This window comes from Cyanistes caeruleus, chromosome 16, assembly GCF_971803275.1.
Source record: "Cyanistes caeruleus chromosome 16, bCyaCae1.hap1.1, whole genome shotgun sequence".
NCBI classification, from domain to species: domain Eukaryota; kingdom Metazoa; phylum Chordata; class Aves; order Passeriformes; family Paridae; genus Cyanistes; species Cyanistes caeruleus.
The window spans coordinates 8070790-8098333 of NC_141716.1; the positions used below are offsets into that span (position 1 = coordinate 8070790).

Consider the following 27544-nt stretch of genomic DNA (forward strand, 5'->3'; position numbering starts at 1 on the left):
AGAGCAAAGTCTATTTTTGATCTCTGCCTTAGACCTGCCCTGCTCCACAGGGGCTGCTCACTGCAGCACTGGCACTCCTGCATCCCTGCCAGCATCCCCACAGCACACAGAAAACTCCAGGAGACCCAAGACAGAATCATATTTATTACTGTGTTGTGTCCCTCCCCACCCACATCTCCCACTCTCCTTGGCCAGGCAGCTGCTGGGTCCCATGGGTGTCTCTCCTGCCATGCCCTTGGGGACAGGAGATGCCTGTCCCAGCCCTATACCTGCTCCAGCACCACTGGCACCCCCGGGGAACACCTGTTCTTGCTGGAGGGAGATTCCAGCATCTCTGCCACACTCCAAATCTTGGGTTTCTGGGCCTGCTTGCCCTGCCCAGGACCTGTCCTCATCTTGGGGCTGCCCTCACACCCATCCTGCACGGGGCTGGAACTGGGAATGGGGACGGCACCCGATGGGACCCCCTCGCCCTCGCTGTCCTCGCTGTCTGAGGCGCTGCGTGTGGCCCAGCTCGCCTTGTTCTCCTTCTTGAGGCGTCGGCGGGCATTGGCGAACCAGGTGGAGACCTGGGTGAGGCTCATCCGGCTGACCACAGCCAGCATCACCTTCTCCCCCTTGCTGGGATAGGGGTTCCTGGGGTGTCGTGCCAGCCAAGCCTTCAGTGCCCCGGTGCTCTCTCGCGTTGCCGCTGCCTTCACCCGCCCCGGCTCTGCGGGCAGCCCCAGCGGCACTTCATAGGGTGCTGAGACCTGGGGGGGCAGAGGGGTGTCAGGGTGGGACAGGGGGGCATGATGGCCAGAGGAGAAGGAGCTGTGGATGTCAGGGCTCGGCCCTTTGTGTGTGGGAGAGGGCCGAGCTGTATCCTGCCCATCGTTTTCCTCTCCATGTGAACCCAAAGTGCCAAGTGCAGGAGGGTGTGTGTGTGGGGGCAGGGGAATGCCAGGGAGGGGTAGGAACCTCGGGACAGCAGGTCCCCAGCCCCGATTCCAGCCACCCAACACAGTCCCATCCCGGTCCTGGGAAAGCCCCACATCCCTCCTCCCCCGGAGCTGCAGCGCGGCACTTACCAGGGGTGTGACGAGGCTGAGAGGGGGTGGCAGGAGGCTGTACCCGGCCAAAACGGGACAGGGGCAGGAGTAGGGGTAGGGGCAGGGCAGTAGGGCTTGGGGTGGCCCCCGCAGGTTCCCCCAAGGCCCCCCGCAGCCCCCCAGCTCTTGTCCTGTGCTCCTCTCGCCCCGAGGTGCTGCCATACTGCAGGAGAGGAGCTGGGGAGCTGCTCCTGGGTGTTTTATAGCTGCTGGGGTCTGCAGTGACTGACAGCTGATTAGGTGGTATTAGCACCCACGAGAGCAGCAGCAGGATCTGGGGCACCTGATACCCCCCCTTTCCCTGCTACTGTTGGGCAGGGACTTGCAGGGACCTCCCCGCCTGCCTGCCACCAGCCAGAGCCCTGCTCCCTCCCAGGCCCCCAACTCTGCACAGCCTACACAACTCCCGGGAACGGGGTACAGTGGCACCCAGGGCTGGTGCACTGGGGCCCACCGTGAGCCCCCCGGACACTCACAGTCACAAGCACACAGCCCAGTTGGGGCTTTACTGCAGTGCTGAGCTGTGTCCCATCCATGACCCCAGCCCTGATTTGGGGCTGTGGGTGGCAGAGCCCCCTATGCTGTGGAAGGGTGGGTTGGAGGGCCAGGGGATGGTGGAAGAATTATGGCATGGTGGGAGGACAGCAACCTATGCTGCCCCGTCCTGCTCCAGCTTTGCCAGGTCCTCATCCAAGCCCCAGCATTGCCATGTCTACCACTGGATTCCCTGCAGCAGAGTGGTGAAGGGGAAGTGCCCCACAGCCCCACGGACAGTGGGGACCCCTGCAAGGCACTGGGGGGTTCCTGTGGTTGGCACAGCAGGGCACTGGTGGGCAGCTGTGTGAGGGGCCTCAAGAGCCCACGACCCCCTGAGCCACCTGCTCCTGCCACCACGCCTCCCCACTAAGACTGGGATTATCCCACAGGTTGTATCCGTCATTAAATACCGACTAATAACGCTCTCAGGATATTAAATATGTAACAAACCCGCTTAGCGCTGGCCAGGACAGGAAGGCGAAGGTCACCGGTGCTAATGAGCCCGGCCACATCCCTGGATCCCTGCAGGCCCTGGTGACAGCAGAAGGTCCCAGGGCTGAAGTGCCAGCACCCAGAGGTCCCAAGCCTCCGCACAATCCCATGGCCACAGCCCAAGCAACACCTGGAGCTCCCAACATGCAGCACCCCGAGCTCTGCTCCCATCCATCCCACAGTGGGCTGACCTTGTGCTCTGGGCAGCCACAGGCATGCAAGCCTCAAGCCAGCAAGGACACTGGTGCTGCTGCCTGGGACCAGCCCCGGCCATGGCCCTGCAGTGGCCCCATAACCTTGTCCCCACGGGACTCGTCCAGCCCTAATCAGTGCCGTGGATCTGCTTGATTAGATAATGGGGCTGTAATCTAGGAAAGCGCCTGTGGATTGCGCGCAGCACCCTGACCCTGCACAGCACAGCTGGAGAGGGAGGGCCAGAGCCAGCCACAGGCACAGCGGGCAGACACAGCTGGACACCGACCGAGCCACAGCCGGGCAGGCACAGCCACGCACCGGCACAGGCAAGGCTGGTGTGAGGGCAGCGGGACAGAACCACAGCTGGGAACCACTCATCAGCCGCAGCCACCTCAGGGGAGGTGTGGAGCCACCCACACCTCACCTCCCCGCTGCCACAGCGGCCCCGGTGCCATCGCCGTACCCTGCAGGAGGGCAGGGAGAGACCAGAAGAGATCACCCCACCCCCGCGGGGCTCAGGCTTCACAGAGGCTCTCACCGAGCCACGGTGGTTCCCGGCCTTTTTCCCCTCGATGGATAATCAGTTTAATGCAGGAGCAGAGAACTAAAACTCTGCGATTAGCTGTTATAATCGCATGTAAATAGGCCCAGACAAGCCGCTCAGGAGGGTGCTGTGTGGCTCGGGACAGAGTTACACGGGATTTAGGCTGTTTACCACTCGATTAATTTCATGACTCCAGCCCCAAGCCCACCGCTGTCCCAGCTGCCCGGCTCACTTCCCAGGAGTCAAGGTCACTCGGGCGGGAGGCAGTTGATAGCCCAGGGCATCTGCCAGCAGTGAGTGGCCCAGCCCGGCGCTCGGCTCCCAGACCTGTGTGCCTCAGCCCCGCAGCCACGCTGAGGCTGGGCTGTCACATCCCCGTCCCCTGCACCCCCAGGCACACACACACACGGATCTCCATCCCTTTTTATTCATAAGCATAGTCAAAGCTTGAGAATGTCACAGCCAAACCCCTCCAAAAATCACCAATGGACTAACATGAGAGTCCATCCCTCTTCAGAAGAAAGAGCATATTCTGCCTCCTTCTCCTTGGGTTCCTCCAGTCCAGAGCCCTGCTGCTGCCTGCCCGCAGGCTGGAGCTAACACAGGAGGGCTGGCTGCTGGCACACTAGGACCACTGGCCCCATGGCTGTGGGGAGCAGTGGCTGTGGCTGCACACACCTCGCCTCTGGCACTGCAGCACACAGTTGTGCCCAGCCCTACGGCTTCCCCAGGATCCTCATGTTCTGGGCAGGCACTGATCCATGGCTGCCCATGCAGACCGTTCAGGAAAAGGGATTTCAGACCATCAAGTGCAACAGGCAGAGACCGTCCACACGAGGGCTGCCCCCGTGGCTGCTGAGCAGTCTCTGGGGGGAGGTGCAGGACTCCCACGCCACAGGGCCGAGCAGCAGCGTGTCCCTGGCTGTGTCTGTGGCACCGTGGCTCAGGGGTGTCCTTCGCAGCCCTGGCACAATAAGGCAACTGCTGGCTGGGGCGGCTGCTGCCGGTGCGGCCGCCTGCCCGGCACGGTACGGCCCTGCTCGGTGCTAGTCCGACAGCGTGATGACATCGTAGTGGATCCCCGGCTGCAGCTGCTGCATCTGCTCCGCTGCTGCCTCGGTGGTGAAAACACCCTGTGCCTGGGCCATCGCCGCATCCGCCACTGCTGCAGGGGAGGTGGGTCAGTGCTGCCCCTGACTGAGGGCAGGGGGAGCTGGTGGCTACTTAGGGCTCCCCTCCCTATTCCTCGCCTGTCCCCAGGGAAGGGACCTAAGGCGACCCTGCCCATGTGAGGCTCCAGCACGGAGCCAAGCTCCGGCTAACCCCGTTCCAGAACTGACAGGCTGGGACCAGCAAATATCTGCCCTTTGACACCATGGCTAGCAGCAGAACAATGATCAAACCCGATATTCCCAGCCCTCCCACCAAGGGCTGCTGCAGGACTTGCTGCCAACTCCAGCAACAGGACTGGCACCCCCAAACCCTGGGAGGACTGCCCCTTCCGACAAAGGGCCCTGCTACTACCTGAGACAGCTGAGTGTGCTGCTGCTTCCAGCTGTGCCTGGGTGACGAGCTGCTGCTCAGGTGACACGGGCATGTACTGGATCTACAGAGGAGAAAATAGGGAATCCCTGAGGGGAAGGTTCCTCTTGGAGCCCCTCCAGCCATGGTTGCTGCACTCAGGCACCAGCCCATGAGCTCCCTCTATTTCACATATCCCTCTCCAACTGCAGGCTCAGACCCACCCTCCAGCTCCTGCCACTATGCCTGGCTCCTTACCTGTGACTCCGGGAGGAACTGGCCACCCTGCTCGTACTGGATGTGGGTGATCTGACCATCCTGTACCTGAGGACAATCAGTGAGGCTGCAGCAGGGTCTGTGCGTGCCCAGGCCCCCAGCAATGCTGTGACCCAGGGTAAGCAAGAGGGAGCAGGAGGAGGCCCAGCATTACACAGGATATGCCATGAGCCCCACCTAGCACACGAAGGGAGCAGACAGTCTGAAGCTCACCTGGATGTGATGTCCCTCTGGGACAACAACATACTCTTGAGGAAGCAAGTGTGGGACGCCTTCCTGGGCAATAATGTACTGAACCTGCAAACAAGAGAATTCAGATCCAGAAATAGGTCACCACTACCCACCCCCCTTATAACAGCTGGGATCTGGTCTCCTTCCTGTGCCTGTTTGCACCACCCCAGTGCCTTCAGCTCTTCCTCTGCTCTCCCCACTGCTGCCAGCTCTTCCCACTGGGCAGTCTCCCATCCCTGGGCCATGTTCCCTCACCTGGTTGTCAGCAGTCACTAAGTGCTGTACTGTCTGTCCGTCAGCAGTCGTGATCTCCTGGATGTAGGCTGCCTCCTCCTGCAACGTCAGGAAGTGCCCATGTGGTCATGGGGCTGAGCCTGACCCCAGCCCCCCAGGAGGCCCCCACTGTGAGGAGTGGCCACACAGGACTGGAGGTTGAGGCAAAGAGACTCAGCTCACCTGGCTGGTGACGCTCTGCTCCTGTGCAACAAGGATGTGCTCCTGCCCCAGAGCCTGCTGCAGCCGCTCAGGAGCCAGCACAGCCTGGCCAGCCTGCAGAGCTGCTGTAACACAGGAAGAGCTGGTGGGGATGCTGCTGGGGACACTGCCAGGGCTGATAATGGCCTTGCTCCCCACTGGCCACTGCCTGATATCTGCCCCAGTGAAAAGCACAGGGCAGTCTCTGGGCTCTGCTCACACAAGGTGAGAGCTAAATAACTATGGGCAGAAAACACCCTCCAGGTCAGACCCTGAACTCTGCTTCCAGTGTGAGCTGCTCCCACATGCACTATCTACCAGGACCAGCCTGGAGAGAACACAGGCCCCCTCATTTTGCACAGTTGCCTGTGCCCAGCCCCTTTATCTCTGTCTCCACCAGCAATCCCAACTGCAGGATTATTCTCCTGGCCCTTTAGCCCCACGGGACCCACAAGCTGGGTGAATCCCACATGGTGCTCCAGATGTAGGACATCCACATGTTCCCTGGTCCCAGGGACATGTCTTACTGTGTAGGGTGGCCAGGGTGTCCTCGTCACTGTTCAGGATGATGGTCTGCTGGGCAGCTGGCCCTGGCCTTTTGCCCTCTGAGCTGTGCAAACGCTGCGTGTGGAACTTGAGGTGTCCATTACGATTGAACCTATGGAGAGACAGAGTGAGGTGGACTGTGCCACAGGCAGCACAGGATCCTGTGCTCTCTGCAGGCCACAGGCCCCATAAGCACATCCTACAACATGGCTTGTCCCCTCTCCCAGCATGTTCCCATCAGTGCCCAGGGACTGAACCCTCCTGTGCAGAGGTTCCTTGGACACAAAGTTTGGTCCACCTGCAACAGGAACCATTCCCAAGGGCACTGCCTCCTCTAATGGGCTGATCTGGGGAAGGTTTGCAGGCAGACAGCTCTGCTAAGAGAGCCTTGTGGAACTCTGTGGGATCTCCCAAAGCAGGATCAGCCCAGAACCATCACTCACCTCTGACCACAGACCTGGCAGGCAAAGGGCTTCTCATTGGTGTGGGTCAGCATGTGCCTGCGCAGGTCCTTCTTGTTCTTGGAGGCAAAGCTGCAGTGGGGGCACTTGTGTGGCCGGAGGTTGGCATGTTGAACCATGTGGCTCTGGGGCAGGAGGACAAGTGCTGCATCAGAAACCCCCCTGGTTTCTCCAAACCCCTTGATCCCAGGGCTGTTCTGCACCAGGAAACTTACCCGGACCTCTGGCCAGAGTGTGGCAGTGAAGGGACAGTCAGGACACTTGAAGGTGCTGGGCCCAATGTGGGCTCTCTTGTGACTCTCCATCTCCGCTCTCCCTGTGAACATGGCTGTGCAAATCTTGCATGAAAACTTTTTGGCCGTGGAAATCTTGCATGAGAGCTTCTTGCCTGTGGAAACCTTGCATGCGAACTTCTTGGTCATGCCTTGGATTGCAGGCCACTTGATCTTTGTAGATGAGACTTCCTGCCCCTCGGATGCTGGGGATAAAGATGAGTCCTTCTGGAGTTGCCTGGTGACACACTGCACCAGGGGCCACTTGATGCCGGCGGGCTGTGCCTCCTGGCCCTCCGCAGGTGAGGAAAAGGCAGCATCCCCGCTGTGGGGCTGCGAGAGAAACACCAGTCACATCTGCTCACACTGCTGCTCGGGATGGGGAGAAGGCTCAGATCCTTACCTCCATGGTCTGGAACTGGCTCCCTGGAACACTGGATGACATGATGTAATGATTGCTATGGTCCTTCAGCGCCTCCTCTGCCATCACAGTTCCGCTCACCACAACTGTGTGGGACGTCTCCATAGGACTCTCCTCCTCACTGCTGGAGAGCACAGGGTCAGGGAGGATCTGCCTGCTCCTCACCACTAAAACCTCCTTACTGGAGGCCAGAAGTGCCTCCCTCTCCCCACTCTTTCCAAACAGCTGACCTGTACAGCGTGCCAGGAGCCTGGATCTCCTCGCTGATGGGTGCAATGATGCTGTACTCTGCTGCTCCACTGAAGGGGATGGTGATCTGCTGCAGCTCCGAGCCACTCAGGCTTGCTTCCCGATAAGCCTCCTGCACGAGTGTCTGCCCAGGCTCTGCCATGTGCAGCATCACCAACTTTTGCTGCTGTTCCTTAGAGTCCACCTTTGTGTCCTCCTCCTGTGCCTGCAGCTCACAGGGGCCTGGTGTCTCTTCTGGGTCATCTGGCTTCACCACCGCCACCTGCACAATACAGCAGTTCAGCCAAAGAGGCAAGGCTGTGCAAGACACCCCTGCAGCAGAACAGGGCTCAGAACCCTCCCTGCGCCGGCCCCCAGCAGGCCCGGCTCCCCTTGACTCTGCCCACCTGCAGTGAGCCAGTGGCCAGCTCCCGCTGGGCGCTCATGTTCAGCAGGAGATCCAGGGCCGTCTGCGTGGCCAGCTCTGCTGATCCAGCCACATCTGGGGGATGAGGAAGGGTCAGGCAGGAGTTCACCTACCTCCTTTCCCATCCAACCCCCTTACTGAGTGCTCACGTACCTTGTTCATAGATGATGGTGGCCCCTTCCAAGGAACCTTGCGAGAGAACAGAGGGCTCTGCACCTGCGACAGTCTGAACGGTGTGGCAGGTGATGGGGCCAAGAGGTGCCTGCATGAGAGAGAGAGAGCTGACAGCACAGTGGGCAGTGAGCACTGGGAGGAGCTGGGGCCAGGCATGGCACTCACCGGTGGGCTGGCCTCTGGCTCAGCTGGTGCCTGCACCTGGCTGTGCTGCTGCTTCAGCTCCTCTATCTGCTGCAGGGTGAAGAAGGGGCGGCGGCGGCAGGGCGGCTCCTCGGGGTGCCTCTGTGCCCACTCCTCGAAGGAGTCAGCGTGGCGGCATTGCACGTGCAGGCGCAGGTTCTTCTTGTGCTTGGTGGTGAAGTGACAGAACTCACAAGCGAACGGCTTCCCTCCTGCAGGGACCCGGAGGGGGAGTCATGCAGGAGGTCCCCAAGGGGTGGCAGGGAGGGCAGACAGACTCTGAGTGTCTCTGGGAGAAGGGAGGGTGCAGGACATCGATCAAACAGCTCCTCTCACCTGTGTGCTTGACTGCCATGTGCGAGACCAGGAAGTCCTCCCGGAAGGTGGAATACTTGCAGACGCTGCACTTGTAGGGCTTATCGTTCATATGTGACAGCTGGTGGTTCAGCAGGACCTTCTTGTCCTCGCAGACATAGTCACAGAACTCACACTTGAACCTGCCAGGACAAAGCCACCTGTCACACCTGCTGAGGGGGAGCGGGACACAGGCTCTGCCCAGGCATGCCAGGCTCCTACCTGCGGTTGGCAATGGCCTGGATGTGCGTCAGCAGGTGCATCTTGAAGGTGTAACGCTTCTTAAAGGACTTCCCGCACTGTGGTGAAACAAAGTGAAGCAGTGTTCACCTCCTGCCCTGTCTCACCTGCTGTCAGCCCCTCCCCACCTGCTGTACCCCCCTCACCTTGTCACACATGTGTGGTTTCTCTGTACTGTGTGTCTTCATGTGCTGCGTAAGCCTCTTCTGCATTGGGTAGACACGGTTGCAGACAGGGCATGGGAAGGAGTTCAGCTTTGGTGGCTGGATGGAGAGCATAAAGATGAGATCACCTGGATGAACTCACCAGTTTCTTTACCCTCTCCCCACTGGAGAATGTGAGTTGGCTTTCCTCAAGAGATCCAGAAACAATGCACTCAACAAGGCATTGAGATCTTGTGGAAGACCCAGATGTGCTTCTTCCCATATAACAGCATTGAGATTCAAGTCAACAGAGTATTCAGACTCACCGGATCAGCTCTCTTCTTCCTGAAAACAAGTAAGAAAAGCCGCTTGTGTCAGCCACACCCCAAGGCCAAGCTGCCTTATACCCAGACACCAAAACTCTCCATTTTTGAAAGGGTCAGGGGATGGGGCAGCCATGGAATCCTCCATGACAAGAAGAACACTGTCAGTGCTATTCAGTTCCCAGGATTGTGCTGCCCTCACCTGTCCCGGCTGTGCACTGTGGAGTGCCGGATGACATCCTTCTTGTACACACTGGTGTAATTGCACTCCTCACACTTGTAGGGCTTGCTGCCCACATGGTTGAACATGTGCTCCTGTAAGAGGCAGACCAGGGCCATGAGATCTGGGGCTGCCAGGCAGTCTGTGGATTTGAGGCAGGGAAGATGAAGCTCACCTTGAGAGAGGACCAGCGCCGGGAGCGGTAGCTGCACTGAAGACACTTGAAGAGCTGCGGGTCATTGGCCTCGTGTGAGTTGACATGGAAGCGCAGGTCATCATGTGTGAGGAACCGCGAGCCACAGATCCGACACAGGTAGGGCCGCATCAGGGGCTTGGGGGACTTGTAGTAGTACCTGTAGAAACAGGAACAGGGCTCAGAGTTGCGGTGACAAATGGGCTGGACTGGCCCTGGGCACAGGCCAGAGGGCCCAGCACACCCTCACCTGCGCCCCATGTACTTGCGGTATTTCTTGCCCAGGAAGCGGCGGGAGGGCCGCCCGCGCCGCCGGGGGATGACATCTGCATCCTCAGCACCGATGGAGGTGGGGTCCTTGGAGGAAGGGTCCTTGTTCTCGGAGTCAGACTGGCTGATACCGGGCTCTGCCAGGCTCTCGCCAGTCCCATTCTCCATACCAGAGGAACTGGCTGCTTCCAAGTTCTGCAGTTCCTGGCTCGGTGTGCTTTGGGACGTCACCAAGGGCTCCACCTCCCCTCCTGTTTCATAGGACACAGCACAGTTCCATTACATTCTTGCTGCGGCTCCAGGAGCTTGTGCACCACTCCCTGTTCCACCCCTGAACAGGGTTGTTGCCTCCTGCCTCCTTCACCTTCTGGCATATCCTGAGATATATTCTCCAGACGATGCAGCTTGCGGGGTCTCCCTGGGCGTCGACGTGGCCTCTCCTCACTGGACGTGGGGACAATGCGGCCATACTTGGGCAGTCGCCCCCGGGGCTCATCCTCAGCTGGGTTGTAGTCACTGTCCTCTGCAAGCAAGTGCCCCAAAACATCAGGAACTGAGAAAAACACTAAGCTACATAAGATGTAGGGAGGGCAAGTCCTACCTTCAGGATCATCAATAGCACCAGCATCCATAATATCATCATCTTCTTCTTCAGGGGCCTCCTCATCCTCAGTCTTCGGAACAGCTCCCACCTTCCGTGGTCGTCCTTTCTTCAGAGCCAGAGCTGAACCCACTGCCACAGAGAACAGGGTGAAAGATCTTTACCAGACTGTGCCAGAAAAGGCCCTTATGCTCCAGCTCCTCTCTCACTTCTTCCCAGCAGAGAGCAGAGCCTGTCTGCAGTGTCCCTCAGCCTTTGGAACACACCTGGCTGGAAGTGACGCTCTTTCATGTGGTTGATCAATGTTTTCTTAGAGACACTCTTGTACTGACACATCTTGCACTTGAACTGCTGCACCACCACCACTTCCATCATCTCTTCCAGGGTCTCCAAGTCTGGCTGGTCCAGCTCATCTCCACCATCTGTTTTTTGGGCTCGGTCTGGCTGTGTAGGCAGCTCCAGCACTTCCAACTGCCCTGAAGGCTCTGAAGAGCCAGGCTGGTCAAGGTACGTGGAGGTAGGTCCATCAGCAACAGCTTCTATCGTCAAGCTGCTGGCTAGAGCAGAAGTGGCCATCTGGGACACCATGGGGGCACCTGAAACCAAAACCCACTCAGCCAAGGGGTAAACCCTCACCTGCATCCAAGGCTGCACCCGTAGAGGGAGCACAGGACTGAATCTCAGGAACAGGCTCACAAAAGGACAGTGGTACACAAGCACTGTGGCTGATACAGCTGCAACACCCACTCCAGGCCACACTCCAGTGGCATAAGGCTCAGAGGCAGAGCTGGCCACCACGGACAGCCCAAGGAGCTCCCTCACCATCATCAGGGCCTTGCAGAATGAGGTACTGTGTGGTCTCTGCCCTTCCATCCTCTGCGCTGGTCACAGCGATGCAGCCTGGCAGGGAGAGGAGAGGAGAGCAGAGTGGTGACTGCCAGATCCAGGGGCTGTAGAGTCACTGGGGCTCTTCCAGTTCAGACAGAAGCCAGGTGTGAGGAGGGTCTGGCTCTGGGGATGGAGCCTGCTCTGGGCTGAAAGAGCTGCTGAACAGAAGGAATGCCATCCAGCAACATGAGCCCCTCACCAAACCCTCCAGACACAGCAGCAAGGCAAGAAGAAAAAACCCTGCTGACCACTTAGACTCAATGATCTCAGAGGCTTCTTCCAGCCTTAACAATTCCATATCCACATACCCCCCACCTCCTGAGGTCTGGTGCAGTGGCAGCGCCCTCCCCAGCCCACCAAGCCATCTCCACATGGGAGCACACACTCACTCTGGATGATGTCAGGTCCAATTGTGGACTCGATGATTTTGTCAATGGCTGAACCCAGATCTGAGGAAGTGGATGCAGTGGAGTCTGACACAACTGTGGCTCCATCGGTGACGACACTGGAGTGGACCAAGACTTGTGGGGACTCTGACACCATGATGGATTGGCTCACAGTGGAGACACTGGAGACCAAGGTGGATTGGGCAATAGAGGATGAGTCTGGCAGGTAAATCCTTGGAATGGTGTCTGTGCTGGAGCTGCTCTCTGAGACCTCTTCCTGGCAGATAAAGAGTCCAGAAGAGCTCAGGTAAGACACCTTCGCCAGCCCAAGCCCTTGGAGCAGCCAGCTTATGCAAATGACCCGATGTATCACTGCAAAACTTCCAGGAAAGGCATCAGAGCAAATCCTTTGGTACTGACAAAAACCTGGACCCCCAGGGCTGCTTTTGATACTAAGGGGAGTTCTGCTCCTCAGACTGACAAGCAGATGCTGGACCAGAGGTATGACAATGCCGCAAAACTCAGTCTGTCAGAAATGTCTACAGAAACCCCTAGGAACCAGAACCACGGCTGCCCTCCCTGCCACCCCATCCTTCCCACCAGCACCTACCAAGGAGACGCCGCTGCTGTCGGAGCTCTGCCCCACGCAGGAGTCATCGGTCCGGGAGAGGAGCCCAGGCCCGGCGGCGGCATCGCTGCTGTCCGCTGACACGGCCTCCGAGCTCCCGACGCCCAGCCCGCTCTCGGTGGGCTCTTCCCGGGCCGCCTGCAGGGTCGCGTCGCTGCTGCTCTCCACCGCATTTTCCTCCATGCCCGCCCTGCCGGGACCCGCTACGCTCGACCTGCGAGAGGACCGCCGCCGTCAGGACCGCCACCCACTTCCCGCTGTCCCGGTCCACCGCGGAGCTGGGCGGGCCCGGGGCCCCGGAGCCCCGGAGCCGCCATGGGCCCATTCCCGGCGGTCCCGATCAGCCTCACGCCTGGCGCCCCCGGTCCCGTCATGCCCCGCGGCCACGCCCGGCGTTCGGCCGCCATCTTGCCGCGGGGTCCCCCCCGCCGCCTCCGCGCGCGCGCACACGGCGGGGCGGCCCCGGTGCCGCCGGGGCGGGGGAGCCGCCGCCACGCCGGGGCGAGGGGGTCCCGCCGCCGCCGCCGCCCGCCCACCAACCCGTGCCCTCACCCAGTTCGCCGCGGCCCAGTCGTGTCCCCGCCGGAGCCGGCACCACGGCGGCCGCCATGCCCCCCCGCCCTCTTGCCGCGCAGTGATATGGCGGCGCTGGACCCGCGCTGGGACTACTTACTGCCGCCCAGCCCGTGCCCCGCCTGCAGCGCTCGCTGCAGTGGAGATGCACTCCTCGTCCCGGCCGCCACCTCAGGCGCCTCCCGGCGCCGCCCGCCCCCCGCGGGAGGGGAGAGGCCTCGGCGCCCCGCCGGGGACTACTTTTCCTGCGGAAGGGTCGGCGGTGGTGGGACCTGCGTCATGGCGTCAGGAAGCGGCGCCCGGGCCCTGAGCGTCGGCGTCGCGCCGGGTTGCGCTGGTCACGTGGCGGGAAGGCGGAAGTGGCGGCCGGACTGGGCCGGGAGCGGAGTGTGGGCGGTCGGTGCGGTCACACCGTTCTCTCCCCTCCCTCCGTTTCCCGCCCGGCCCGGCCCGGTAGCGTGTTCCCCCAGCCGAGGTCCTTACCTCGGGTGAGCCGTGCAGCCCTGGCGCTCCAGCTCCCGTTCCATAGCCCGAGGTGGGCGCTGAGACCGGCGGGCCTTTTGGGCTGAGGCCGTCCGATCCTGGCCGAGCCGCGGGACCTCCGCCGCGCCCTTCCCTGCGAGTCCCGGGGCCTTGTCGCGTTCAGCCCCGGCGGCGGCCCAGCCTCAGGCTGCTGGGCCCTTTCCCCCTCGGTCTCTGGCGGGGAATGGCACCTCCTGTCCGTTTGTTCCTTGGTGCCAATCTTGCCTCTTTCGATGGCAGCTCTGCGTCTGAACAGCAGACACATTCCGATGGGCTCTCGCTCACCAAATTCCGCCCTCCGGGACGGTTTCCTCCAGAGCAGATGGTGACGGGCACCTGATCTGGGGTGAAGTCGGGCTGCACCCACGCTTGGGGCGCACAGTCTGGGGGGCTGCTCTGGCCTCACTGTGGGCTCCCAGAGCACTGCCAGTGGTGGGGCATTCCTGCCACCTCCCGATGCCACAGCATTCCCTGCAGGGATGTGCTCGGACTTTGCTGCTGTCCCAGCTCCCTGCAGCACTGCTGATCGCGCTGCTGTTCCAGATCCTCCAGTGGAGCGCAGCTGTGAGCGGCCTGGACTTGGCCTCTGCTCCATGATGATGGCTTTAACAAACGCTCAGGTGGCTCCTTGTTCCCACTGATATTTTCTCATGTTGCAGTGCTCTAAAGAGAACGGCTTTATCCTGGTTTTTTTTTCTGGAGGAAAGGCAGCTGTATTGTGCCTGAGCTCTGTTGGGGCTGGGCCATGGTGGGCTGACCCTGGCTCTGGGTCCCTGTGGAAGAAACACAAGGGGTAAGGGGGTCAGGGCTCTGCATCCCAGCTGGTTCGGGGCCACTCAGACAAGGCCAGCCCGCAGTGCGGGTCAGGGTGGGCAGTTCCATCGTGTCACTGGCCAGGATGGCCAGTCCGGAGCCGGTGCTGACATGGTGCCAGCTGCTGGAGGACAGACAGTGTCTCATCTGGCGCAGTCTGTGAGCATGGACGTAGCCTGCCAGAAATCCGAGCCGATGGGTGCTGGGCTGGATCAGTACTCTGCAGCATTTGGCTGGTGCCTCTGTGCCTCTGCTCCGGTGCGAGGCAGGCGGTGCCTGGATCCAGCCCCCACAGCCCCGGGCTCTTCCTTGGGGCTCCGTGTGTCCCATGTGTCCTGCCCCAGGTGAGAGTTCCCGGAGACACCGTGTGCCCGGCAGAGGCAGTAGAGGAGCTGCACCGCCAGCTGCTGTGTGTGCACCTTCCGGCTCTTTTTCAAGCTAATTAAATGCATCCTTGAAAGGTTTATGCCCTCATCCATCATGGGCAGACAGCAGCGGTGAGATCCATCCCCGGGCTGGCTGAGCTCTGCTGCCGCAGCGCTGCTGCCAGAGCCTCAGGCCTGAGTCCCCACATGCGCCCGGCTGCTGCCGTCACTGTCGTGTCAGAAACCCAGAAAGACCGAGGGCTTGAGCTTTTTTCTCCTACTACTGCTTTTTAAAGCAGCCCTGTGTAGCTCAGTGGGGGAAGTGGAGCTGGGGAGGATGGGAGGGAGGTGCTCCTGTGCCTGATGTCCCCTCTCCATAGTTCTGTACCTCACGCCGGTAGAGCCTAGGACTGCCTGTGACCGGCTCTGTCTGGGTTTGGAATGCCCTTGTGCTCCCTGTTGGGGGAAGCTCTGTGTTTCTGTTGGGGAGGGGGAGTGGTGTCAGAGGAACCCTTGGCTAAAGCTGCCTGCCAGGTAGAGGAAGCAGGATGGATTTGTGTCAGACCAGCAGGTTTCCTCTTTTTGCCCTCAGTCAGCTGCTGTGTGAGACAAGCGAAGGATTTTCCCAAGGAGTGATGGCTGCAGGGCAAAACAGCCTGAGCTCCAGGGGCCTCAGGGGCTCACACAAACCCTCCTGGTGCTGGCTCGGCTGATGGAAAGTTGCGTCAAGCTTCCCTATCACCCTGCAGAGGTGCCCCATGTCCTCTGTCTCAGTGAATTGTCCCAAGCAGAGCTTTGCTGTGATGGGTAACCTGCTATTTTTAAAAATGCTGTGTGCCCCCGAGCAGGGTGAGCGGGGGATTTCCAGGGCAGGCAGAGCACGGCTCCCGTCCTCAGCTCCAGAGGCACAGCTTCTTGCTGATAATTCTCTGCTGTTGTGCCTCCGAGCCTGAAATCACTTCAGAGCCAAAGAAAACACAAGGAAATCTCAGCAAGAGGCTTAAAGAGAATCCAAAAATGGCTGCAACACGTGTTGGGTATGTGTCCAAATACCTTAGTGGGGGGAGCAGCAGGTTAAAGGCCTTTTGGGAACGGGCTGAGAAGACAACGCAGCGCTTGTGCCTGGAGGACAAAGCTCAAGCTTGGGCGGAGTATGAGGCTGGTTTTATCAGGCTGCTTGATGGGCTGCACTGACAGGCTGTCCCATGCCCAGGGAGGTTTCCCAGCTCCATGCTCTTCGGCGCTGGGAAGGAGCTACCATCAGCCAGGCTGCCATTCAGGCAGGGTGGGTGCACAGTGATGGGTGACCGCAGCCAGGGACTTGTTCTTGCTGATGCCCCATAGCCATGCCAGGCTGTCCCCTTCCCAGTGCAGTTTGCTGAGCTGTGAGTGGACTTGTCCAGCTCCCACAGTGGCTCTTCCATGAGCTCATGGCCCTGGTCATTGTCCCAAAATAGGAGATGGTTGTGCTGAGCACGGTGTCCGAGGCAGAGCCTCAGCTTCCCCTCCCCGCAACCCGAACCTCGGACTTCCACTGCCAGTGATTTTGTCATCTGTGCTGTTTGTTCCTCCTTGTTTTCTTTTTTCTTTTCAAAGAAAACATTGTTGCGATGTTTGTGTAGCTGCAGGGCACGAATCCACATCAAGGCTTGTATTTATATCCCACCTGGGAAGGGCAGTTGCATCAGCACATTTTGTAAAACGTTGAGCAAAGCAGCCCTTGCTGCAGGAAATGGTTTTTCTTCACACCAGATTGCCTCACTGCTCTGTGCCTTCCCAGCAATGCTGGCTCCTGGAGAAGGCTCCTGAGGCACTCCTGGGGGATTGCTCCATGCCAGGGTGGCCATGAGAGCTGGGATAACTTCCTGCTAGGCACTGCCTCAGCCCCTCTGCCCTGTGCCAGGGTGGTGCTTCTGTGGTGAGAAGCTTCCCCCGGTGTTGGCTGTTTCTGCTGGGATCCCCATTTCCCAGAGCGCTGGCGTGAGTGGGAGTGCCATAGGATAATGCCTGTGTTCTGTGGCCACCAAAGCTGTGGCTGAACCCGTGACCTCAGCCATAATGCCACCCTTGGGCTCAGGCAGGCAATCCCAGGACAGGCAGGAGCCACTCCCAGTGGAGGAGCATGTGGAAGTTGATGGTGAGATACGGTCCTCATGGCAGGAGGCAGCTCACTGGCCCTGGAGGTACTGCTGGTGGCTGTACCTTGGGCATGGAGGGGCTCTCCTGGTGTGTCCTTGTTCCTCTTGTGCCATCAATGCCTGCCCTGATCCCAGGACGGAGCAATGGTGGCACCGAGCCATGCATTCCTTCTCTCATGTGTCTTGTCCCACACCCAGGTCAGTGCCACGGCTGCCATTCCTGAAAGTTTTGGGGCTATCAACAGCCTTTCCAGGATGTGCTTGGAGCTGCTGGATGCAAACAGCTGGCTCCCTTGTGCCTGCCAGAACTGCTGCTGCTACTGCTGAGTGTTTTTTTTCCCCTTCTGGAGGGATCCTGTGGCTTCCTTCCCAGACCCTGAGACCTTGGAGCCACGGTCCAAGGCCACCAGTTTCCAACCTCTCCCGTGCTGCTGATTCATCACTGCTGGTTAGTTAAAAAATGGTAATCAGCAAATTACTGAAATATAAGTAAAATAAACAAGGTGGGCAGAAAACTGTGTATGTAGCAGGGCCCCAAAGGCCTCGGCTGTGCTGGGCTCTGTCTGTCCCCTGCTCTCATCCCCGGCACAGGGCCTGTGCCTGGATGAGCACTCCTGGAGCAGGGGGTTAGTACCTGGTGCTGCTGTGGGGTTCCTGACCCTGCCAGTCCTGCATCCCTGCCCACGACTGGTCCTGCAAGGCTGCTCTGCTGAGTCTCCCTTGCTCCAGCCCCTCAATTGGAGGAGGTCACAGCACCCCAGGGCAGAGCAGGCAGGCTCTGGGGCTGCTCCCAATGAGGGCATGGCAGCTCTCACAGGTCTGCTGGCTCTTGCCTGCGTGCTCTCCAGCCCTTCTCTGCCAGGGCAGCATGGCAGCTCTGTCCATCCTGGTGTTCCTTCAGCCCAGGATGTGCTGCCTTCTGCTCACACCATGCCCAGTTTTGAAAGGTCTCAGGTCGTGTGGCCAGGGCAGCTCCTGGCAGACAGCCAGGCTATGTGCCATTCCTGGGCTGCCTGGGCTTTGTCCATATGCCTGTGTTGACAACTGAGCTGCTCTGAGTTAATTTGGCAGCAAGCGCTGGAACAGTTGTCAAATGTTTTACTGAAATCCAAACGTGTTGCATCTACCGCCCTTCCTTCTGCTTTGCGCAGTTTACAATTAAATACCACCAGTTTTGCCCATATTCCACCTTCCACAAACCCCCGCTCCTTATTCCCGAGCCGCTCCATTGCTGAAAGCCATGGATTCCTGGCAGCACATTGTCCCCTCGCTCACAGTCAGGTTCCCTGTCATTGTCACAACTGCTGCTCTTCCTGTTTTAGCAGGCAGCTGCTGTGCCCATGTCACTGCTGGGAACAAAGTGCTGCCCACCCGTCCTGTGCCATGGTGCTGATGGTTCACCGCAGCAGCTGTGTCCCCTGGAGCTGGCAGCTGCCCAGCTCTGTCCTGCCCTTCTCTCCTCCCAGCTCCTGCCTCACTCCTCTGGTGCACAGGAGATGTTTCCATGGAGCTGATCCAGCTCAAGAGGGGATGCTGAGGGGATGATGGCCACGAGGCTGCCCATGGATACCCCTTCCCAAATGCTCCCCAGCTGACCTGGACCCTGTGTCCCTCTCACCTGCCTGAATACCCTGTGGTCTTGCTCCCAGCAGGTGGGAAAGTTTGGGAGAAGAAAGGCTGGTCAAAGCTGGAGGCAGAAGCTGAGGCAGGAGGAGGGTCAAGGGATAGGATGGAGTTTACAAAGAAGTCCTGAAGTACAAGAGCCTTGTGATGTTTGGAGCAGGCTGCTGGTGGTGTTGGTGTGAGGTGTGCCATGGTGCCAGCTGTCAGCCCCAGCAGCTGGTGAATGGAGCTCTGGGTGGGATTCCTGCAGCATTCCAGTGGGACCCCAACAGATAAGGGGAGTTCCCAGGGTGGGCACGGAGGGGGATGTCCCAGCCCAACACAGGAGGTGACTGTGCCGCCCACCTGGATACCGGGAGTCAGTGTGGCAGGCAGGGGATCCGTCATGTGTGGTTTGCAGCTGGGATGGGTGGTGACACAGCAGCGCTGGTTTCAGTGCCTGCAGGGAGGAGTGAGCCTCCCGGTGACAGCCACGTCATCCTCACCCAGACAAGAGGTGTGGGAGCAGCAGCATCGGGCTGGGGGCAGCAGGGCTGGGTAGCATTGGGACTAAGGGGTAAGGGGCTGCGGGGGGCAGGACACCAGGCAGGCAAGGGTGAAGGGTTGGCAAGAAGGGGATGCGGAGAGGTGGGGAGTTCCCCAGGTGAGGCAAGGGGCAAGCAAAGTGTATCCACAGAGTTTGGGGCAGGCAGAGAATGGGTGCAGGGCCAGGGACTGCTGGTGCTGGACAGCTGTGGGTCGGTGGCATGCAGGGTGGTTTGCCAGGAAGGGTCCTGGGCCCAGCTGGAGACTGCAGCCCCAGCCCACGCAGGGCCCAGTGCCGGGACAGCAGATACGGGAAGTGTGTGCAGGAATGTTGTTTCTGTCTGGAACCCTTGAACAGGGGCTCTGAACCTCTGACGCAGAGCTGCTCCCTGTGCCCTGTCCTGCTCCCATGCCAAGTGTCCCTGTGCTCCAGTCACTGCATACCATGGACTGGTGCTGGCTATGGCAGCCAGTGCTGGGGTGTTAGCTCTGCTTCCTGGGCATGGAGTGGTGCAGAGCCCATGGGACAGGGACAGATTTGGGGCACACAGGGCAGTGGGATCAGTGGCTGCCTGGCTCAGCTAGAGGCATGCAATAATGCCCTGCCCACTGTTCAGGGTGTCTGGCTGTGCTGTGGTGGCTGTGTGGCACTGGCTCTCCCTGAGGCTTTTGCCAAGTCCAAGTGCTCCCTTCCCTCTGCACAGGTCGTATTCCCAGTGCGACCGGCATTTGCTCTCCCCAATCCAGTGCTGTCTCACCCACACAAGATGCTGACTCTCTTCCCCCCACTTCCCCTTGCCACCACACTCCTGCTTATGCTGGGAGGGCACCTGATGCCATCCACACGCCTGTGCCTGTTCTTTGCTCCTGTGTACCCCTGTCCCCTTCCTGGGGTTCCTGGGTGTGAAGCAGTGACTGTGGCAGCTCGGTGTCCCCTGGCTCCTCAGCTCCCCACCAGCTTGAGTCCCCCAAACCTCACTGCTGACCCAACCAGCCTGCTGACCTGCAGCCTTGCAGAGCTGCTTCTGTGTCCTGTCAGACTCTGACCTGGGCAGGGGTTCAGGCAGGCACCAGTCCCCTTTGACATTCTGGACCAGTTTCCCACAGAGGGTCTTCATGAGAGTGGCCATGAGTAAGGGTGTATGAAGGGGCTGCGGTGGCTGTTCCTTCCCCTTTTGGCAGCGACGGTGGTGACCGGCAACCTCGTGGCTCGGCCAGTGTCTGGGTTGGAGGATGTCTGCCTGGGTTTTTCCATCTCACTCCTTTCAGGGGCTCTGGGAGCAAAAAAGGCCATGGGCAACCTGGGCTGGGCACAGCTCCTGGGTCTCTGCCATCCACAGCCCTCTCCTGCCTGTGGCACTGCCCCATCACCACTGCCCTCCTCTCCTTCCCTCCAGCCATAGCGGCTGCCCCAAGCCTCCCTCCACACATGTGCTTTCTGAGGAGCCTGTGCCTCGACCCAGCTCCTATAGACAAGCTGATTGAGGCTGCCTTGCACAGGGCTCATGGCAGCGGTGCCAGCCCATCCCACAGAATTCCCTGCCTGGCAGAGAGGCTGCCAGCACTGCCAAACATGGGGGTTTCCCTGCTGCCCTGGCCCTGCTCCCTGACGAGCCTCCAGAGAGTCACCAGAAATTCCCCCGGGATGGTTCCAGGAGGAAGCTGGTGAGCGGTGAGTCAATGGGAGCGGCCAGGACGGGGGCAGAGCTGTGGCTGGCAACCCCCCACTGGAGCTCCCACTGCCCAGCTCGAGGACCTGCTGGGGCTGATGCACAATGTGTGGGGCATTGGACCTCATCTCCTTCTGCCATCACTTGCTCTGAGGCCCCACTCTCCTTGCAGACCCATTTCTGCCAGCACTACTCCGTGCTGCTGGGCCGTGGCTCTGCCCTCAGGGTGCCACAGGATGCCATGGTGTGCCCTGGCAGAGTGCCCAGGAGCTGCTGTTGAAGCTGCAGCTTCTGCATGTAGTGGAAATGAGGGATGGGAATAGCATGGGGAAGGCCAAAGGATCTGCCACAGTGACAGAGAGACCAGAGCTGGATCTGACTTTCTGACTGTATCCCAGAGCTGGAGTCAGAATTCTCCTTGCTGGGGCTGCCCTGCAGGTTCATCCTCCCAGGGGATATTTAGCATCCAGCTCCCACAACAGCTCTGTGCTGTGGGCTGAGGTCCTGGCAGGCTGGAAAGTGGAGGACATGGAGCAGTGCCTGCTCCCCAAATGCCTCAGGAGCCACCAGCTCAGGGCCCCTTGGCAAAAGCCCTCCTCACCTCAGCTCCCAGTCAGGCAGGGAGCACAGAGAGCCACTGCCTCCTGCCTGGTGAAGAGCTGGGCCATCACAGGGACAAGGGGGCAGGCTGGACCCTGTGGGAGGGGGCTGTAGGGTGACCTGGCTGCAGGGTTTCTGGGCTATGTCCCACCATGAGGGAATGCTTGTCTGGATGTGTTTGTCACACCGGGTGCAGGATGGTGGCTGCTTGTGAAGCAATTTCCTGTGCCAGGGAATGGGGGCTGCTCTTGCAGGGCTGTGGTGGGGGAGTGAGGCAACCCCCTGATTTCTCATTATTGCTTCCTTCCAGCTTAGCCCACACTGCCGGTGAGTTTCCTGTGCCCAGCCAGCCGTGGCCCTGGGATGCATCCCACCAGCACAGGGCACCTGGCAGGTGATGCTGCCCCAGGGATGAGCCCTCCCTTGGGCATAGGGGTTCGTCTTCAAGGGCATGGGGAGCACAGCCCTGACCTCTCACTGGCCCCAGCTGTGCTGGGTGCCAGCATAACCTGCTTGTCCTTTGGCTGGGCCAGGAGCTGCTGGCTTGGCTCAGCCAGAGCTGGGGGATACTGGGAGGGGACAACTGCTGAGCCAGTCTGGCACTGTTGGGAGCTGGAAGGACAGGCAGTAACAGCAGTGGGGTGAACGGGAAGATCCTCCTGATGAGCCAGCTGAGGACCCCTTGGGCTCGTGGGATTTGTGAGAGCTGGGATAGGGGATCTGCTCTGGGACCTGTGTGTCAGGCAGCCTCGCTGGGCTACACCAGTCCTCCCTCCCCCCCGCTGACGCTGCGCCTTGTTCCCTGCCATCTGTTTTCCCCTCTCTCCTCATCCCTGTTTGCTTTCCCCTTCACTGCTCTCGTTCCCACAAGCATCGGCACTTTGGGAGAAGCAGGAAAACACCATCCCATGGCAAGGTCTGTGCTGTACTGGGTGGGAACCTGAGTCAGCAGCACCCTGCAGAGCAGTGCAGCAAGGATAGGGCACCCCTAATGTCCCAGGGCCCCAGGTGGGGCATTCCTGGGCAGGCACTGCCTCTGGTACCAGGAAGCTCTGCCATTAAACTGCTGGCATGTGGGCTTAGAGGTCATGGGGTGAGGAGCCATGGGCATCTCCAGTGCTGGAAACACTCAGACCCACTGGGGTGGTGGGGAAGGATGCAGAGTCTTGGTGAGGGTGCAAGCTCCCAAATCCCAGGCAGGTAGTTTCCAGGCACTGGGGCTTAGGTGGGGGTTCCACTGTTATCTGCTCCCATGCCCACCCAGGCCCTTGCAGGTCTGGGTCCAGCACCCTCAGCCCTTGGCCAGCCAAGCTCAGTGTCAGCCGGTGTGATGACACAGCTACAGGGTCCTGAGCACCTGGCTGGCCTCCAGTGATGCCCTGCTGTCCCCACAGTTACCATGGTCTTGGGGCCAGCAGGGCAGTGCCTGTGCAGGGCAGCCCCAGGGTGGTCATTCAGTGCTGTGCTGTGGCCCGGTGCAGCTACCCAGCCACTCTCCTTCTTCCTGTCCTCGTGTGGCTGTGGAACGCAGCGTGTTTAGTAAACAAGGTGATGAAACAGTTAAGGCAGAGATGGAGTGTGCATTTCGTCACCGTGGGAAGGGAGAAGGGAGCGTGAGTCGGCGCTGAGGGGTCTGAGGGTGACTCACTGCCCTCCCACCCCATAAATAGGAGCGGGTAGCCCGGCGGCATCCAGAGCAGACAGCGGGGACCAGCACAGCCACATCCCTCCTGTCACCGCCGAACCATGGCACTCCTCCTGGCCCCGCTTGTCGTCGGGCTCCTGGCTGGCTCCTGCTGTGCAGCCCCTCTCCAGGGCAAGCCACAGGCGGTTGTCACCTTCCCGGGGGACCTGATCAGCACTCTGCCGGATCTACAGCTGGCAGAGGTGAGGGGAGCACGGCCCCGTGGTGCCCTCCTGGCACTCAGGTCCCCAAGGGGCACCTACGCTGACAGAGAGGGGCTGCAGGCACGGCTTGAGAGCAGTCAGTGTCCTTGAGCTCAGGGAGGCACCACAGCTGGGATGGGTGCCCGGGGCTGCTGGAGCCCCCTCCTGCCTCACTCACCCCTCTGGCTGCCCTTCCTCCACAGCGCTACCTGCAGAGGTTCGGCTACACCACGGAGGCAGAGGCTAAGATTGGTGGCAGGCACGTGTCCCTGGGCAAGGCACTGCTCAAGATGCAGAAGCAGCTGGGCCTAGAGGAGACAGGAGAGCTGGATGCTGCCACGCTGGAAGCCATGCGAGCCCCCCGCTGCGGTGTCCCTGACGTGGGAACCTTCCTTACCTTTGAGGGGGACCTCAAGTGGGACCACATGGACCTGACTTATCGGTGAGTCTGCTCTGGAGATTAACCCTTGTGTCCCCAGGGTGATGGTCCCAGGAGAATGGAGAGCCTGAGGGAGCAGGAGGATGGCAGCCTCTGCTCAGTCCTTGTCTGGGCTTGGTGCTGCCTGTACAGCTGGGTCTCAGTGCTGCCAGGGCCAAGCCGGGACGGCAGCACCATCTGCTCCCTGATGCCCTGAACACCTGAGCCCTAGGGGAGGTCAAGGGTGGTGGTGACTGCTATCACCTTTGGGGGTGGGGGTCTGCTCCTTCCTAGAACAGAGTCACTCCTGCATGAGGAGGGGAGCTGTCAGCACTGACCCTCTCCTCCCTGGCAGGGTGATAAACTATTCCCCTGACCTGGACCGTGCTGTGATCGATGATGCCTTCAGACGAGCATTCCAAGTGTGGAGCGATGTGACCCCTCTCACCTTCACCCAGATATACAGCGGCGAGGCAGACATCATGATCATGTTTGGCAGCCAAGGTGATGTCCTTTGGGCAGGCAGGGAGTGAGGAGGGGCCTGGGGACGTACCCTGAGTGTGGGATCCACATCCCATGTCTCCTTGGGCTGTGCCCAGAGGCCCCCTGCTCCCCACATGCAGGAGGTGTGCAGGGGTGTCTGTGTGCATGCTGGGGATGTGAGAGCTCCTCTGGCAGGTCCAGCTGAGGGTGCTTTTCTCTGCAGAGCATGGGGACGGGTACCCCTTCGATGGCAAGGACGGACTCCTGGCCCACGCCTTTCCCCCAGGCCAGGGCATTCAGGGCGATGCCCACTTTGATGACGATGAGTTCTGGACACTGGGAACTGGCTTAGGTAAGGGCAGGGTGTGGTGGTTTGGGGGGGTCTGATGGTGCCAGCCCCAGCTGCAGCATTGAGCCGCCCCTCTCTGAGCAGTGGTGAAGACCCGCCACGGGAATGCCAATGGAGCTGAATGCCACTTCCCCTTCATCTTCGAGGGCCGCTCCTACTCCCGGTGCACCACGGAGGGGCGCAAGGATGGGCTGCCCTGGTGTGCCACCACCTCCAACTATGACCAGGACAAGAAATACGGCTTCTGCCCCAGCGAGCGTGAGTAGTGGTGACCATAACCCCTGCCCAGCCCCACGGTGCCTGGGGCCTTCCTCACTCTCCCTCACCACACAGTCCTCTACACCAATGGTGGCAACAGTGATGGAGCCCCCTGCGTCTTCCCCTTCGTCTTTGATGGCACTTCCTACGATACCTGTACCACGGATGGGCGCTCCGATGGCTACCGCTGGTGTGCCACCACCTCCAGCTTCGACCAGGACAAGAAATATGGCTTCTGCCCCAACCGAGGTGCCAGCAGGGAGGGGGGCATGCGGAGGAGGGGGCACACAGGGTGGACACATGAGGGATCTTTGCGCTGTCCTGGGTTCTGGCCGGTGCAGCCAGGGGCCAGGGACAGCCTCACTGACACTTTGCTGCAGACACGGCGGTGATCGGTGGCAACTCCCAGGGGGACCCGTGCGTCTTTCCCTTCACCTTCCTGGGGCAGTCCTACAGTGCCTGCACCAGCCAGGGCCGGCAGGACGGCAAGCTCTGGTGTGCCACCACCAGCAACTATGACACCGACAAGAAGTGGGGCTTCTGCCCTGACAGAGGTACTTGCCCCTCTGCCTTTTGTGCCTCCCAGACTCGTGCCACATTGTCACATTTCTTGTGGGGACCACAGCCTCTGGATGGTGTGTCCTGCCCTGTTGTGGCCCACCAGGCACTTAGGCTAGTGCTTTCTCCCAGGTTACAGCATCTTCCTGGTGGCTGCCCATGAGTTCGGACACTCACTGGGGCTGGATCACTCAAGTGTGCGTGAGGCCTTGATGTACCCTATGTACAGTTACATCCAGGACTTCCAGCTACACCCTGATGATGTCCAGGGCATTCAGTACCTCTATGGTGAGCAGCTGTACTGCAGCTGGGTGCAGAGTGTCCTGCAGCACCAAGCTGATTCCAGCCTCATGCCCTCCCCTGTATTCACTCAGGTCGTGGCTCTGGCCCTAAGCCCACTGCACCTGCACCTGCTCCCACTGAAGAGCCCCAGCCCCTGCCCACAGAGGAACCTCAGCCCATGCCCACAGAGGAGCCTCAGCCCATGCCCACAGAGGAGCCTCAGCCCATGCCCACAGAGGAGTCTCAGCCCATGCCCACAGAGGCTGGCAGCACCTCCACCACTGAAGAGGAGGAGGAGGAGACACCAGAGCCCACAGTAGGACCCATTCCTGTGGACCCCAGCCGGGATGCCTGCATGGAGAAGAACTTCGATGCTATCACAGAGATCAATGGGGAGCTGTACTTCTTCAAGGATGGGTGAGTGGCTGCCCTGGTGAGGTGGGATGTGGGGGACATGGGCTGTGGCAAACTGAGCTCATCTTCCCCACAAGGAAATACTGGACCTACTCGTCCTTCTGGAAATCGGGCATCCAGGGTGCCTTCTCTGTTGCTGATACCTGGCCTGGCCTCCCAGACACCATCGATGCTGTTTTCCAGGATTTGCTCACCAAGAGGGTCTTCTTCTTTGCTGGTGAGCTCTGCCTCCACTGCCCCTGGCCCAGTCCCACGGGGCGTGGGAGGAGCCTGGCAAAGCCTGGGAGCTCTCAGGGCTGTCTGACACCCCCACTATCTCCCACTGCAGGTCGGCAGTTCTGGGTGTTTTCTGGGAAGAGTGTGCTGGGCCCCCGGGGGATCGAGAAGTTGGGTATAGGGAAGGAAGCCGGCCGCCTCTCGGGGGCCCTGCAGCGGGGCCGCGGCAAAGTGCTGCTCTTCAGTGGGGAGAGCTACTGGAGGTGAGCAGGACTGGAGAGCAGCAGTGCCTGCCTGAGCCCTGGCAAGGCAAGGGAGGGGGGTCCCAGCAGCCCTGAGCACGGCTCTGCTGTCCTACAGGCTGGATGTGAAGGTTCAGAGGGTGGACAAGGGCTACCCCCGAGCCACCGACGATGTCTTCACCGGCGTTCCCCTTGATGCACGCAATGTGTTCCTCTACCAAGGTGAGTGGAACCTGGTGGGTGGGTGCTGTGTCTTCAGGCCTGGGGCTACCTGAGCCTCTCGTGGCATTGCTCCAGTTCCTGGCTCGGGATGCTCAGGTGTGTGGGGAATGGCGCTGGGACAGGGCATGCTGTCAGCCCTGGTGGGTCCTTGTGGTGGAGCTGGCAAGGTGCCAGCACATTGTAGGGTGCCATGTGCCTGAGCTGCTTGGGCAGCCATCGGGATGGGTCTTTGTATGGCCAAACTCCTACTGACCCTCCGATCCCTCTGTCCCCCTCCTTGCCCAGGCAAGTACCACTTCTGCCGGGGCAGCTTCTACTGGAGGATGACACCGCGCTACCAGGTGGACCGGGTGGGCTACGTCAAGTATGACATCCTGCAGTGTCCCCAGCACTGAAGGCCTGAGCAGCCACCGGCTCTGCCAGTGCTGCTCCCTGCCCACTGCTCCCAGCCTGCGGGCTCCTGTCTCATAGGCTGACCCCTGGGAGCCTTGTGGCTGTGGGTAGCCCCAGATGAGGTCACCATCTTCCTGGAAGAAAGGGACAGGGGGTCCTGGGGTCACCCCCTGGGGGCTGCCCAGCCTGGGGAGCACCAGCTGGGGAGAAGGACTCTTGCCACAGCTGGCATTGTGCCACCCCTGCCAGTGCCAGCTCCACTGCACAGAGGCGTTTGTCTGGTGCAAACCGCACATGGATTCGAGACAAATTTATTTTTTCCTGAGCCAGCGATGCCAGGTCAGGCTGAGCCCCACTGGGAGCTGGTGCCTGGAGACACATGAGGGTGGGAGATGTGGTTTTGCCTATTCCTGCCCACTGCCCACTCTGCCAACCACCCCCTCTGCCAATTGCCTGCCCATTTGTAATAAAGACAATTCTTTGGAGACGGTCTCGAGTGTTCTATCAGCTATTGGGGCCATGGTTTGGAGAACCACCGTGTACTGGGGGCATCATCCAGGACGGATGTCCCTCGGTCTCAACACTGTCTACCATCAGCCCTACGCCAGGCGCGGCACTCCCCGCCCCGACTCCCCGGACCTCCCAAGCCCTGGCTCCGCGTAATCCTCCACCCG

The 27544-nt window shown here is 60.3% G+C and overlaps 3 protein-coding genes across 58 annotated transcripts; 1 reads left to right on the plus strand and 2 right to left on the minus strand.

The window, feature by feature from the left end:
* Nucleotides 1-187: 187 nt before the first annotated feature.
* On the minus strand, nt 188-1333 carry LOC147650159 (uncharacterized). Its single transcript, XM_086852927.1, has 2 exons — nt 1071-1333; nt 188-752 (listed from the first exon to the last, which is right to left on the minus strand). Exons 1-2 carry the CDS (start codon nt 1251-1253, stop codon nt 264-266), a joined length of 672 nt encoding a protein of 223 aa, XP_086709053.1. The 5' UTR covers nt 1254-1333; the 3' UTR covers nt 188-263.
* Nucleotides 1334-3270: 1937 nt separating this feature from the next.
* ZNF335 (zinc finger protein 335) lies at nt 3271-13257 on the minus strand. 50 transcript variants are annotated; one of them, XM_086852886.1, is made up of 28 exons: nt 12993-13257; nt 12302-12533; nt 11695-11968; nt 11240-11317; nt 10684-11013; nt 10418-10549; nt 10181-10339; nt 9812-10067; nt 9529-9706; nt 9336-9448; nt 9137-9155; nt 8814-8930; nt 8650-8726; nt 8410-8570; nt 8056-8285; nt 7870-7978; nt 7697-7791; nt 7292-7572; nt 7044-7182; nt 6584-6973; nt 6351-6493; nt 5889-6019; nt 5344-5447; nt 5143-5220; nt 4870-4953; nt 4639-4704; nt 4384-4465; nt 3271-4021 (listed from the first exon to the last, which is right to left on the minus strand). In XM_086852886.1, the coding sequence occupies exons 2-28, from the start codon at nt 12500-12502 to the stop codon at nt 3906-3908; spliced, it is 4143 nt and encodes a 1380-aa protein (XP_086709012.1). In that variant the 5' UTR covers nt 12503-12533; nt 12993-13257; the 3' UTR covers nt 3271-3905. The 50 variants fall into 50 exon arrangements, with proteins under 50 accessions (XP_086709012.1, XP_086709005.1, XP_086709002.1 ...); XM_086852879.1 differs by having other exon boundaries at nt 3271-4024; nt 12993-13204; XM_086852876.1 differs by having other exon boundaries at nt 3271-4024; nt 7044-7185; nt 12993-13204.
* Nucleotides 13169-27355, plus strand: MMP9 (matrix metallopeptidase 9). Of its 7 annotated transcripts, XM_086852920.1 has the most exons (16): nt 13211-13427; nt 16929-17178; nt 18197-18382; nt 22819-23035; nt 23239-23477; nt 23809-23957; nt 24160-24288; nt 24370-24543; nt 24619-24792; nt 24924-25097; nt 25234-25389; nt 25476-25800; nt 25875-26014; nt 26126-26276; nt 26374-26477; nt 26763-27355. In XM_086852920.1, exons 4-16 carry the CDS (start codon nt 22895-22897, stop codon nt 26870-26872), a joined length of 2166 nt encoding a protein of 721 aa, XP_086709046.1. In that variant the 5' UTR covers nt 13211-13427; nt 16929-17178; nt 18197-18382; nt 22819-22894; the 3' UTR covers nt 26873-27355. The 7 variants fall into 7 exon arrangements, with proteins under 7 accessions (XP_086709045.1, XP_086709046.1, XP_086709043.1 ...); XM_086852917.1 differs by lacking the exon at nt 18197-18382 and having other exon boundaries at nt 13211-13380; XM_086852915.1 differs by lacking the exon at nt 18197-18382 and having other exon boundaries at nt 13215-13427.
* Nucleotides 27356-27544: the final 189 nt, after the last annotated feature.

Bases quoted from the DNA above. Each gene is read 5' to 3' on its own strand.
- ZNF335 (XM_086852860.1), bottom strand. From the start codon at position 12,502: ATGGAGGAAAATGCGGTGGAGAGCAGCAGCGACGCGACCCTGCAGGCG. The intron at 8,571-8,649 runs GTAGGAGCCTGG...TTGTCCTGGCAG, and splicing joins CAGGCCATTGCCAACCGCAG to GTTCAAGTGTGAGTTCTGTG. The intron at 6,494-6,583 runs GTAAGTTTCCTG...CTCCTGCCCCAG, and splicing joins CACTCTGGCCAGAGGTCCGG to AGCCACATGGTTCAACATGC.
- LOC147650159 (XM_086852927.1), bottom strand. From the start codon at position 1,253: ATGGCAGCACCTCGGGGCGAGAGGAGCACAGGACAAGAGCTGGGGGGC. The intron at 753-1,070 runs GTAAGTGCCGCG...CTGCCCCCCCAG, and splicing joins TCAGCCTCGTCACACCCCTG to GTCTCAGCACCCTATGAAGT.
- MMP9 (XM_086852919.1), top strand. From the start codon at position 22,895: ATGGCACTCCTCCTGGCCCCGCTTGTCGTCGGGCTCCTGGCTGGCTCC. The intron at 26,015-26,125 runs GTGAGCTCTGCC...CTCCCACTGCAG, and splicing joins GAGGGTCTTCTTCTTTGCTG to GTCGGCAGTTCTGGGTGTTT. The intron at 26,277-26,373 runs GTGAGCAGGACT...GCTGTCCTACAG, and splicing joins AGTGGGGAGAGCTACTGGAG to GCTGGATGTGAAGGTTCAGA.